Here is a 13,787-nt window from a genome sequence, read left to right as displayed (position 1 = left end):
TTACACTCAAAAACACTACATAAAAAAATTACACAATTGGTAGATTCAACTAAAAAGAAGAAATTAATGACAGATTGAACAGCCAAGTCACATGTAAAAGAAAAGTATTGAACCTTCCACCCTATTTGACCTGAAAACCTTAAAAACTTGCACATGACAATGACGTGACAGGAAACGTTGGGTCGTGTACTTTTCACGACCCCTTCTTGCCGCCGAGCATCTTTTCACTTGCGGAATAAGACGGAGACGAAAATGATGAAGGTGACGCTTGTGTGGATGATGTTTCTTTATGGAGGATGTAAGTTGTCTTTTTTAGCTCTGAAGATTTTCTTTAATGATGACGGACATCTCGTTAGGTATCAATAGCATCGTTTGATAAAAGAAAAACACGATTGTCTCATTCAGGACCGACTGTAATAATTGCTAATATTAATCTCTTAAGGGGCATGCTTAAACTTTCTCCATTTAATGCTCATATTTATAACTTATCAACTTATTCTCATAGTATATTTAGTTGTTTAGTTGTTAGTATGACCCAAACACTCGTCCGTAGTTTAGATTCATATTTGTGAATGTAATATTAAAAATGTAATGTGGTAAAATCAACACTTATAATATTTTGACTTTACTGTCCTAATTTGGACTTCATTCATAGATTGTATGACTTGTGTGTGACCCAAATAGTTTGTATTTAATTTAATTTAATTTAATTTAATTTAATTTAATTTAATTTAATTTAATTTAATTTAATTTAATTTAATTTAATTTAATTTAATTTAATTTAATTTAATTTGCCCGTTACAGTTGAACCAAAATTAATTTTTAATAAAAAGCTTTACGAACCACAAGGGGGAATATTATATCATTATTATTTTAACTTTTATTCTGGTAGTGTTTATTCATCATGATACAAATGTACGCTTGTAAAATGATGACTTTTTTTCTTTAATTTTATGATTTTATTCGTGTCATATTTGACTTTATTGCCATGAATCTCCTGTTGTATTTTTAGCCTTAATTTTCTTGTAAATATTTGCACAATAATTGAAAAATTGGCCCAAAGAGCTTAAACAATACCACGGATAGCATCACCTATACTACTCACAGCCACTAGAGGGCAACCTTCCATGGTGTCTTTTTTTAGACAAGTGTTTGTTGTCCCCAGCAGACGCTAAGAAGCCAGATAACACTTCCCTCATGCAGTGGCCAGCGGAGTTGAACCCGCTACGTCGAGGTGACTCCTTCACCCTCCAGTGCTCGCTGCTTTATGACCAGAACACAAGCATCACATGTCCGGAGGGGCGCCATGTCCACTGGTTGAGAGTTGGATCCCATTCAGGCATCATTCGTGCTGAAGGAAGGTCAAACAAAGAATGCGACAGCACGGCGAATCCCAAACGATGCGTCTATTCGCTCTTCACCACAGTAAGCGATGACTCGGAGAACGCCACCTACTACTGTGCGATGGCTACCTGTGGCAGCATCGTGTTTGGAAGTGGAACGAAAGTGGACTCTGAAAGTAATTATTCCATTCTTAGTCTTTCGCACTATGGCGATGATGCTCTTAATTTTGTTTGTTTCGCGTGGAACTCTCTAAATAATAAATATCAATGCCGATTTTCTTTAAAGATATTCAATTGTGCCGAAATTTACGAGAAAAATTGTTTAATGTTGCTATAGAGGCACAAGGCACACGGTTATGAGAAAAGTCGTAATGTTACGAGAATAAAACTAAGACATCACAAGAATAAACTGTTACCAACATGAGGTCGTAATGTTATGTTATGTAACAGTAATGGAAAAAAAACAAAGTCGGAATGTTGCGACAGAAAATTAGCAAAAGTAGCGAGCAAAAAAATGAAACATAAAAAGTTAGAATGCTACAACAACAAAAAAAGTCAGAATATTACGAGAATAAAGCCAAGACATCACAAGAATAAACTGTTACCAACACGAGTTAGTAATGTTACGTTATGTAACAGTAATGGAAAAAAAACAGTCTGAATGTTGCAACAGAAAATTTGCAAAAGTAGCGAGCAAAAAAATGAAACATAAAAAGTTAGAATGCTATAATGTTACAAGAATAAAGCCAAGACATCACAAGAATAAACTGTTACCAACACGAGTTAGTAATGTTACATTATGTAATGGTAATGGAAAAAAATTAAGTCAGAATGTTGCGACAAAAAATTTGCAAAAGTACTGAGCAAAAAATTAAACGTCGCAAGTAAAAAGTTTGACTAAAAAAAGTTTTTGTTACACTAACAAAAAAGTCGTAATGTTACGAGAATAAAGCCAAGACGACACAAAGATGCGAATACAAGGTAATGTAATATTAATACAAAAGTCGGAATGCTGTCATAGAAAGTCGCGAAAAAGTGTACGAAAAAAGACGCAAAGTCGTATAGTCACGAGACCAAATGCAAGCTGTCACAAGACTAAATCTGGAATGTCGTAAATGTTATGCAATGTTACTCCGTGTAACGTTCATGTTATGAGAACAATGTTGCATTTTTGCAATAGTAAAGTCGCAATCTTGCGAGAAAAAGACGTAATGTCACAAGAAAAAAATCGTCTTGTAACGAGGATACAGACAAGAGGTCAGAAAATAAAAATCTGAATTTTGCGAACACAAGGTGATGTACTGTTAGTCGGAATGCTGTCATAGGAAGTCGCAAAGCTTGTTCGAAAAAAAGACGCAATATCGTATACGAGAATATCGTTACGAGACCAAATGCAAGCTGTCACAAGAATAAATTTGGACTGTCGTAAAAACAATGTCGCAAGTTGTAATGTTACTCTGTGTAACGTTCATGTTATAACAACAATGTTGCATTTTTGCAATACTAAAGTCGCAATCTTGCGAAAGAAAAGACGTAATGTCACAAGAAAAAAGTCGTCTTGTGACGAGAATACAGCCAAGATGTCGGAAAATAAAAATTGGAATTTTGCAAACACAAGGTAGTAATGTTACGTTATATCCTGTTCATGCAAAAGAACAAAGTCGGAATGTTACAATAGAAAAGTTGCAAAAATTGCATGAAAAAAGCCGTGCGAAGAATGTCATAATATCACAATAATAATGTTTGGAATTTGTAGCTTTGCATTACAATGGAAAAGTCGCATTTTCATGCGAAGAAAGTCGTAATTGTAATTTGTAAAAAAGTCGCATTGTAATTTTACAGCATCATAATATGAAACTTGTATTAGGTTGTATTATAACGCCGCAAACTTACAAAGACAAATTCAAAACGACGGCCATCTGAATTTTATGAGTACAAAAATTTAGTTTCGCACGCACACTCATTGACTCACTAAAAGCGTCTTAACAACACTTCGCTTCAGTAACATATTGCAGCCAAGGGCTTTGTAGGACTTCAGGTTTTCCACCAGCTGCTTATAAATATCTGCCTTGTTGTATCCAAGAATCTGTGATGCAAAAGTTAATTTCTGCTAGTGTTCCTGAACTTTCTCTACATGCTTGCATTTTTTCCTCTTCCAAGAGAAACATTTCTGCAAATATCAAAATATTTTACGTCAAAACTTCAGACATTAAAATGGATGTACTGGAATTTGCAGACAGGCCAGGACAGATAGAACTGGTTGCTAGTGGACACACTTTACATTCTGATAAACTGCTGTTTTTGCCTTATTTTGCATTAATTTCCCATTTTAACCCAATACTGTATGAATCTGCACTAAACCAAGAAATATGTCAATACTTTTGTTCCGGAAAGATTTTGCTTTGTAGACCAGTTTAATACAAGCACAGCATTCAAATATTACGACAATAAGCCAAAGTCGTAATGCATGAAAAAAGTTGGACTATTATTAGAGTACATAGTCAAAATATTACAACATAAAGTCAAAATTTTATGGGAAACAAAACTTCATTGTCTCCTTCAGCTTCTTGTGGACTAATCCAACCTTTCCTGTTTGTTCCTCTTGATGCTCAAGACAGACAGACACACTTCAATGTTGGTTGTCTCCTCCTTTTGTCTGCCATCTTGGCTTTAAGTCTGTTCATCATCGTCTTTCTCATAAACGTCATCATCAAAACTAAGACAGGTAACGTAACTCACAGCCCTTTTTTTCATTGGTTTTGACTTTAATGGACTTTTTATTTGCACCTTCCAGACTCTGCTTCATCGCAAAGCAAGAACCCAACCTTAAATGTTTGTATTTTTGTATTTCCCTTTCAATGTTTAATTGTTCTATGTTTTTAACTCATTCACTTCCAGAAAATGTTCTAAAGAATTTGACTCAAATTTTATGACACACTGAATGTTGTGTTCGATGGCGATATAAACATTGAACCTACCAAAAGAAAGATTAGACTCTCGAATTTCATCCCCCAAAATGGTTTGTTTCTACCTTTTTCCATCCTTTAGTAATCAACAGTAGAAAATGGGTAAGTTTCAGGAAAGTATCAGTTCCCAACTAGAAACAGGAGAAAAACAGCTTTTTGTGAAAATTTGACACAATTTTTGAAAAAAGTTATGCAAAAAGTGTATCTTCATTGACATAGCAGCCAAGTTGTAGGACTTCAGGAGGTTTGCCACCAGCTGCTTATAAATATCTTCCTTGTCGTATCCAAGAAAATCTGAAGCAAAAGTCAACTTTTGCTACCGTTCGTGACATTTCTCTATGTTCATGTAGAGAGAAAGAAGTCTGCAAATAACAAAATATACCAAAAGAAAGATTACACTCTCATCTTTCATTCCAAAATATGGTTTGTTTCTACCTTTTTCCATCCTTTAGTAATCAACCGCAGAAAATAGGTACGTTTCAGGGAAATATCAGTTCCCAACTAGAAACAGGAGAAAAACAGCTTTATGTGAAAATTTGACACAATTTTTTGCAAAAAAAGGTATGCAAAAAGTGTACCTTCATTGACATAGCAGCCAAAGGCTTTGTAGGACTTCAGGAGGTTTGCCACCAGCTACTTATAAATATCTTTCTTGTCGTATCCAAGAAAATCTGAGGCAAAAGTCAACTTCTGCTACCGTTTGTGACATTTCTCTACAATCATGTAGAGAGAAAGATGTCTGCAAAGAACAAAAATAACAAAATATACAAAATAATACCAAAAGAAAGATTAGACTCTCATCTTTCATTCCAAAATATGGTTTGTTTCTACCTTTTTCCATCCTTTAGTAATCAACAGTAGAAAATAGATAAGTTTCAGGAAAATTTCAGTTCCCAACTAGAAACAGGAGAAAATTTGACACAATTTTTTGCAAAAAAAAAGGTATGCAAAAAGTGTATCTTCATTGACATAGCAGCCAAAGGCTTTGTAGGACTTCAGGAGGTGTGCCACCAGCTGCTTATGAATATCTGCCTTGTCGTATCCAAGAAAATCTGAGGCAAAAGTCAATTTCTGCTACCTAACTAAACTAAACTGTGTGTGTCTGAATGTGCATGCCTTAAAAACGTCCCTACAATACGTAACTCCTTCACACTATTTGTATTTTTACATTCACAAGATCCATGCCCAGCTCCTATCAAATGCACTTCTGCCATCTTGTGGCCGTTTTTTTTTTTTTGGCTTAATACTGATTGAACCTCTTTTTGCCTCTCACACACAAAAAAACGTAAAAGACGTATAAATACGTCTTTGGGATTGAGCGTTTGGGTCTATAAAAACATGAATACATCTTTGTTATTGAATGAGTTAATTTTTGCATGTTTTTAACCCCAGACAGATGAAGGCACTTGTCTTAACTCTGCTGTGGTCTTTACCATGATGGAAACTGGAACAAGCGATGCAGTGGAGAGAAGGAGGGCTTGTGACTAAATAATAATAACAATAATAATAAAAATTAGCACCATATTTATTTTTAATGATTTCATGTCTTTCTTCCGTTCACTTTCTTGTACTTATTGTGCCAAAGTTTCAGATATGAGGTTTTCACATTTGGAAGTGAGCCCTGAAAGAAGTTTGGGGTGGCTCAAAATGCTCTGTTTCAAAAGGCGTAGTAAAACCGCCCTTTTTGTGACATCACAGAGAGGTGGACGTCCTTATATGGTCATGGCTGTAAGCCAGATAAGCTGTTTACTTGCTAGCAATGCCTCGAAAGGGAACATCATATTAGTTTACAATTCCTAAAGACGAGTGGTTGGAGTTCCTGATTTCCCTACCAGCAAAAGAAATGCATTTTAATCCGTCAACGGCATTTCAAACTGGACTGTTTTGTGAACATGGGACAGTATGGACTAGCCGACAAACTTGCCAATGTTACTTGGTCGTGGGGAAGAGTCAGAAGAGCAAGCAGTAAGTAACAATTTATCAGTGTCCTAACTGTTTATTTTATGTAAGTTATGGAGCAAAAGCGTTTGTCTGTGTAGCGTTATAGAGTGCGCAGACAGGAAGCAGTATTGCTAGTAGATGTTTCCCATCACAATCAGTGTCTCTACCCAAGTTTTTTTACACACCGGTAGTCCCGCAAAACACATTACACGTTACCGATGCTGCAGAAATGCTAAAATGCTAAAGCTATCTTGAAGTAACCTTGTATCTTAAGAAACTTTGGACTGAATCAGACTCTGGATCAGATTCGGAATCCAACACATATGGCTGTATGTTCAAAGCGGATATTTTAAAAAGATACATCGCCATTTATTATCAACTCCTATAAAGTTAGCCGCACAAACCGGAACTCGATGCATTGGCAGTGTGACCAACCACAGCACAGTGGGCGTGCCGGGAGGCGGGCCATGGGTGAAATACATTAAAACACACCGCTTTCACAGGAACAACGAAATCCAAATAAATACGGCTGAATAGGTGCGGATTCTGGAAGAACTCGAAGGCTTTCTGTGCTGGTTATCGTGTGTAGTTTCTCTATAATACAAAGGACCGAAGAATTAGCATAATAGGAACTGCACTTTTTTTTTTTTAATTTTGCCCATCATTCACAATCCTTATGTGAAACATGAATTCATATTTATTTCCTTTTTCTGCAAATTCTTTTCTTTGCATGTGTCTTGCTTAAAGAAAAACATTTTACCAAAAAAAAATGAAATAACTTTTGTTTTAGTAGAATCCAATACAAATATTACATGCTTTATTATTTTATTGATGCACACAAATCTGCCGGACTAATATATACTGATTTTTCTCAGACACGGAAATACTGCATTGTGAAGAAAAGCAGTAAACAAATAAGCCACAAGAAGACAATGGCTCAAATAGATTTTGGTGGACATATTTCCACTGAGGTTGATTGGCTCCGTTGACGACCAATGAGATGGCTGTGAAATAGTTCCCTCCCATTTGGTATGATGTGATTCAAGTCAATAACCTTATGATGCTGTGTAGATGGTCTGCTGTTCACTTGGTCAAACCAGAAGAAAATGTGGATGGTGCTTCATCTGCTGCTCCTGCTCCAACATGGAGGCAAGTCCATGCTCAGTTCCGATGTACATGACTCTTGTTAATATCTCTTCTTTTTCTTCTCTTCAGCATGTACAGGAGCTCACAGCTTTTCCACTCTGACTGTTAGACCTGGACAAAATGTCTCTCTCACATGTACCATTGAGAAAAAATCACAAATGGAAAAAACATTTTGGATCCGACTTGTTTCTGGAACTTTTCCTGAAGTTTTAGGCGGAACTTCAAATGTCGGGTCTATAGACTACGAACCATCAGAAACTGGACATCGCATCAGAGCCAAAAGACAACCAGGAACATTTGATCTTCACATTAGTCAAATCGAGAAGCGTGATACGGGGGTCTACTACTGTTTCAAAGTATATTTACAACAAGCCAGGTTTTTGCATGGAATATTTCTTCAGGTCTCAGGTAAATATGATAAATACTTTTACAAAACAGTTTAATACAACAATTTGCTATCCTTTCTTTGTTTATTGATAAAATATAATTTGACCTTTCATCTGGTGGTTAGCATGTCACTCAGTTTGTCTTCACCCCTTCCCAGAACCAGAACCCTCTGTGTCTGTTGTCTCTGAAGTCCAACCAGGACAACCCGTAAAGTTCCAGTGTGCCGTCCTCTCCCAGTCTGGGAATGAAATCTGTCAGGATGGATACAAACTTCACTGGTTCAGAAGTGGACCGGACAACATCCATCCCAGCTTTGTTTCCACTCATGAGGAATGCAAGAAGGTCAATGATAAGTCCACTCAGAAATGCATCCATACTTTCTCAAAGAACATCAGCTCTTCTGATGCTGGAACTTATATCTGTGCCGTGGCCACATGTGGGACGATTTTCATAGGAAATCCAATAAAAGTCATCGTTAAAGGTAAACATTCATTCATCAGTATTGATAAATCAATGTTTTACTGCAATATATATCTAAATATTTTATCATAACCATCTATGATATATATATTTATATATTTGTATGTATTAAGGGCTCCAAATTAGCTAAATATGTCAGGGAAGCTAAAAGATGCCACACAAGTCTAAAAAGACTAACACTGGTCTATTTAATAGTATTTTAATATAAACTGTTATACAGCTTCGGCAATGGGGGCTGCGTTCAAAGACATCGCGTAATTTAAGATGAATGTAGTTGTTTTCAGTGTATTTTACAGCACATTTAATGTAGCTAATTGTACATCCGAATTATTAGTTACCAAAATGAGTAATAAGAATATGTAGCTTTTCATGTTTTTCTTTACCGTCCTGTTTATTCACACACACACACAAGCTATTATTAAGCTTTTTGGTGATGTCCTTGAATGCATCTGGTGTTCTTGTAAAGTGAATGAGGAAGTGTCGTACCCAGAAGAACGGACAAGAGACGTTTGTGAGTTGGAGGAAATACTGTAGATACAGTATACGGTGTTGGAATTGTACCGCTGTTGATGTTTTCAAGTCATAATGAAGTTATAAAAGAGCGGTAGACACTGTGTGACTATGCGTGGACATTCCACTGTGCTTTTGACTGCCGTCATAAGAGGCATTCTTGCTCTGGTGCGCATGCGTGAATTATGCTAAAATATAGCATTCGTTACGCCATTTAATAAGCACTGCACTAATCCAACATTTCTTGGTTGTGTTCATATTCTAGAAGAGACGAGAGACGAGACACATGTTGAGATCAACGTCATTCTTTGGAGCGCATCTGCCATCTTGGCTTTATATCTGTTCATCATTGCCTTTCTCATAAACGTCATCATCAAAAATAAGACAGGTAATGTAACTCAAAGGTTTTTTTTTTAAATTCTTTCTGACTTTAATTTACTTTTTTCCCCCTTCCAGGCTCTGTTTCATTGCTAGACAAGATCCCTGCTGATTATTCAACTATAAATGTTTGTATTTGCTTTTTTTTTACTGTATATTTCCTGTTCCATATTCTTAATTTAGCATGATATTTTTTTTTTATTCCCAGAGAGCAAAAGACGCTTGTCTTAACTCTGCTGTGGTCTTTACTATGATGGATACTGGAACAACGGATGCAGTGAAGAAACACAGACTTCCCTCCATCTTACAAGACTCATAAAGGCAACATTGTCTATTTGTTATTAGCCGGTGATTATTGTCAACAAAGCATGGTTGTTGTTTTTTTTTTTTTTAATGAAACGCATCTATTGAAATACAATTTCATTTCACTCTAATTTGGAAAATTCTAATAAAAATCTTCACATTTTGTCACGCCCTGTGTGGGTTTGCACGTGACAGTTTATGTTTGAGTTCCCCGTTTGGGCTTTGGTTTCCATTTTGAACTCTTTTTGTATTGGACTTCCTCTTTTGCCTCCTTTTCCTTAGTTGCCATGGTTACCCACACCTGTCCCTAATTTGTCCCCTTATTTAGTTCAGGTGTGCGCTTCTCCCTTTGTGGGATCATTATCGTTTGTCCGCCAGCAAGTTGTGTTGCCTTATTTCTTGCTGCTGCAACTAATGCTAAAAATAAATATTATTTCCCGGCATTTGGTCCTGCTCTCTGCATCCTGGGGTCGCACCGCAACATCGACATGCCGTATCGTGACAGAATAATCCCACCAAGTGACGACGACCTCGCGGAGAGTGAGTTTTGGACCTGGCAGCTCCTCAAGGCGATGGAGGACGAGGAGATGGCGATGCCGCCATGGGAGATGGAGGACTTGGTGTGCGGTCCGGACGACACGTTCGTCGCTACGGCGTGGCTGTATCCCGGACCCGCCGACGACGCTCCAAACCCTTCGCGACGCCGACGCAAGCCGCGGCGCCACAGAGCGACGCCTAGCTCGTCTTCCCCTCCACGCCAAGTCGAGGTGCACCCGCCCTCTTGCCCTGCCGGCTTCGACGGACCCAACGACGACCTCGCGGAGTTCGACGAATGGACCCGGCAGTTCTTCAAGGCAATGGAGCAAGAATGTGCAAGGTACACCCCGGAGGAACTGGAGACCATGGTGTGGGGGCCGGACGGCACCCTCGTGCCCATGGCGTCGGTGTTCCCGGTACCCGCTGCACACCCTCCGACGCACGGCACGTCGCCAAGAGGTGTGGCCGCCCTCTTCCGCCTTGCCATGCCACGCCACGGCACAGCTCAGTCCTCTCGCTGCTGCCGAGTTGCAGCCCGTCGTGCATTCCCCGACGGCTCCCGTGCCAAGTGGCGAGGCGCCCCGGATTCCTCCAGTGCCCAAGCCACGCAGCCCTAGGTGTTTCCAAGACCCGGCTCCCGTGCCAAGCTGCGTGGCCTCTCAGATTCCTCCAGTTCCCAAGCCACGCAGCCCCAGGGGTTTCCAAGACCCGGCTCACGTGCCAAGCTGCGTGGCCTCTCAGATTCCTCCAGTGCCCAAGCCATGCAGCCCCTGGGGTTTCCAAGACCCGGCTCCCGTGCCAAGCTGCGTGGCCTCTCAGATTCCTCCAGTGCCCAAGCCACGCAGCCCCAGGGGTTTCCAAGACCCGGCTCCCGTGCCAAGCTGCGTGGCCTCTCAGATTCCTCCAGTTCCCAAGCCACGCAGCCCCTGGGGTTTCCAAGACCCGGCTCCCGTGCCAAGCTGCGTGGCATTCCGGATTCCGCCTGTGCCCAAGCCGCGCAGCCCCTGGGGTTCCCAAGACCCGGCTCCCGTGCCAAGCTGCGTGGCGTCCCGGATTCCGCCTGTGCCCAAGCCGCGCAGCCCCAGGGGTTCTCAAGACCCGGCTCCCATGCCAAGCTGCACGGCCTCCCTGATCCCGCCCGTGCCCAAGCCGCGCAGCTTCAGGCCCAAACAAGTGGCTGCGGCCGGGACTGCTGACCTGGAGGAGCCAGTGACCCTCCTCCAAGCCTCCCTCCTCCCTTCCTTGGTTTTGGCTCCCTCTGATGACGGCATCTGGGATCCGCCTTCGAGAGGGGGGGCTAGTACCACCTGCTGGGCTATGCTGGAAGCACAGCCCAGCCCGCCTATGGAGAAGGAGGATGGCGCGCCTATGGAGAGAGAGGATGGCGCCACCTGCTGGGGGAGTGAGGAGGCACAGCCCACTCCACCTGCAAGACGAGGAGCAGGGCTTGCTGGAGCAGATGGAGAGGCTCTGGCATGGACTACGCCTGCTTCTTCTCCGTCTCCGCGTCAGGGCCGGACGCCTGCTTCTTCGCCGTCTCCGCGTCAGGGCCGGACGCCTGCTTCTTTGCCGTCTCCGCGTCAGGGCCGGACGCCTGCTTCTTTGCCGTCTCCGCGTCAGGGCCGGACGCCTGCTTCTTTGCCGTCTCCGCGTCAGGGCCGGACGCCTGCTTCTTTGCCGTCTCCGCGTTAGGGCCGGACGCCTGCTTCTTTGCCGTCTCCGCGTCAGGGCCGGACGCCTGCTTCTTTGCCGTCTCCGCGTCAGGGCCGGACGCCTGCTTCTTTGCCGTCTCCGCGTCAGGGCCGGACGCCTGCTTCTTTGCCGTCTCCGCGTCAGGGCCGGACGCCTGCTTCTTTGCCGTCTCCGCGTCAGGGCCGGACGCCTGCTTCTTTGCCGTCTCCGCGTCAGGGCCGGACGCCTGCTTCTTTGCCGTCTCCGCGTCAGGGCCGGACGCCTGCTTCTTTGCCGTCTCCGCGTCAGGGCCGGACGCCTGCTTCTTCGCCGTCTCCGCGTCAGGGCCGGACGCCTGCTTCTTCGCCGTCTCCGCGTCAGGGCCGGACGCCTGCTTCTTCGCCGTCTCCGCGTCAGGGCCGGACGCCTGCTTCTTCGCCGTCTCCGCGTCAGGGCCGGACGCCTGCTTCTTTGCCGTCTCCGCGTCAGGGCCGGACGCCTGCTTCTTTGCCGTCTCCGCGTCAGGGCCGGACGCCTGCTTCTTTGCCGTCTCCGCGTCAGGGCCGGACGCCTGCTTCTTCGCCGTCTCCACGTCAGGGCCGGACGCCTGCTTCTTCGCCGTCGCCGCGTCAGGGCCGGACGCCGCCTACCTCTAGACTCTCTGCCGGGGCTCAGGTTCTGCACCCAGGGCGCCCCCCTGAGGAGGCCTACCCCGCGCATAGTCGAGGGCGCCCCCCGGAGAGTGCTTACCACCTCCGTCGACCCAACCATTCCCTCCATGTGGAGGGGTCTTGCTGGCTCCACCGGGCCTGCCGCCCCGGCCGGCCCCCTGAAGGGTCCCGTCAGCGACCCACCTCCGGTCCCCCCACCACCCTTCCCTCTGAACTGTTTCGGACGTCTGGGATCCGTCCTTGAGGGGGGTGTACTGTCACGCCCTGTGTGGGTTTGCACGTGACAGTTTATGTTTGAGTTCCCCGTTTGGGCTTTGGTTTCCATTTTGAACTCTTTTTGTATTGGACTTCCTCTTTTGCCTCCTTTTCCTTAGTTGCCATGGTTACCCACACCTGTCCCTAATTTGTCCCCTTATTTAGTTCAGGTGTGCGCTTCTCCCTTTGTGGGATCATTATCGTTTGTCCGCCAGCAAGTTGTGTTGCCTTATTTCTTGCTGCTGCAACTAATGCTAAAAATAAATATTATTTCCCGGCATTTGGTCCTGCTCTCTGCATCCTGGGGTCGCACCGCAACATCGACATGCCGTATCGTGACACATTTACTGAAATTGTTTGATTATTTTTAGAGCTGCACGGCGATTGAGTGGTTAGCACGCAGACCTCACAGCTAGGAGATCAGGGTTCAATCCCACCCTCGGCCATCTCTATGTGGTCCCCGTGCATGCGTGGGTTTTCTACGGGTACTCCGGTTTCCTCCCACATTCCAAAAACATGCTACGTTAATTGGCGACTCCAAATTGTCCATAGGTATGAATGTGAGTGTGAATGGTTATTTGTCTATACGTATGTGCCCTGTGATTGGCTGGCGACCAGCCCATGGTGTACCCCGCCTCTCGCCCGAAGACAGCTGGGATAGGCTCCAGCACCCCCACAACCCTCATGAGGATAAGCGGTAGAAAATGAATGAATGATTATTTTTATTCTCAGATGAAATAACAACAGTCACATTGTTCACCACCACTTTCCATTTGTAAAAAAAAACCACGTATCCCCTTTTTTTGTTTTTATTCATGGATTGTTAATATGGAGATTCATTTTGCCCCCCCAAAAAAAAATAATTGGGGGGACCAATAACCTATACATTTTCTCATGAGAGTTATATAGTTAATACTTATTTGTATCCTCAGATATCATAACAATACCAACTTTGTTGATCACCACTTTTCCATCCATTCATTTTCTATACCACTTATCCTCACTAGGGTCACTGGATTATGCTGGAGCCTATCCCAGCTGTCTTCAGGCAAGAGACACCCTGGACTGGTGGGCAGCCAATCACAGGGCACATACAAACAACCATTCACACTCACATTCATATCAAAATTAGTATGTGCCTCGTGTTTTCATGCAAAGTCATAAGGAGCCACAAACAATGACCAGAACTCCAGTGTATG

At 43.0% G+C, this 13,787-nt stretch overlaps 1 protein-coding gene and 1 long non-coding RNA gene across 2 annotated transcripts; both read left to right on the top strand.

The window, feature by feature from the left end:
* The first annotated feature begins 247 nt into the window (after nucleotides 1–247).
* On the top strand, nucleotides 248–5,785 carry LOC144894908 (uncharacterized). The gene is made up of 4 exons (XM_078788572.1): nucleotides 248–298; nucleotides 1,169–1,519; nucleotides 3,958–4,068; nucleotides 5,702–5,785. Exons 1-4 carry the CDS (start codon nucleotides 253–255, stop codon nucleotides 5,707–5,709), a joined length of 516 nt encoding a protein of 171 aa, XP_078644698.1. The 5' UTR covers nucleotides 248–252; the 3' UTR covers nucleotides 5,710–5,785.
* Nucleotides 5,786–7,547: 1,762 nt separating this feature from the next.
* On the top strand, nucleotides 7,548–9,142 carry LOC144894918 (uncharacterized). The gene is made up of 3 exons (XR_013625470.1): nucleotides 7,548–7,804; nucleotides 7,941–8,264; nucleotides 9,039–9,142. It is a non-coding gene; the product is annotated as an uncharacterized LOC144894918 (long non-coding RNA).
* Nucleotides 9,143–13,787: the final 4,645 nt, after the last annotated feature.

This window comes from Doryrhamphus excisus, linkage group LG23, assembly GCF_037039965.1.
Source record: "Doryrhamphus excisus strain RoL-2023G ecotype Guam linkage group LG23, RoL_Dexc_Guam_v1.1, whole genome shotgun sequence".
Lineage (NCBI taxonomy): Eukaryota > Metazoa > Chordata > Actinopteri > Syngnathiformes > Syngnathidae > Doryrhamphus > Doryrhamphus excisus.
The sequence above is the reverse complement of the archived record's forward strand: the minus strand, read 5'-3'. Positions and strand labels throughout refer to the sequence as shown.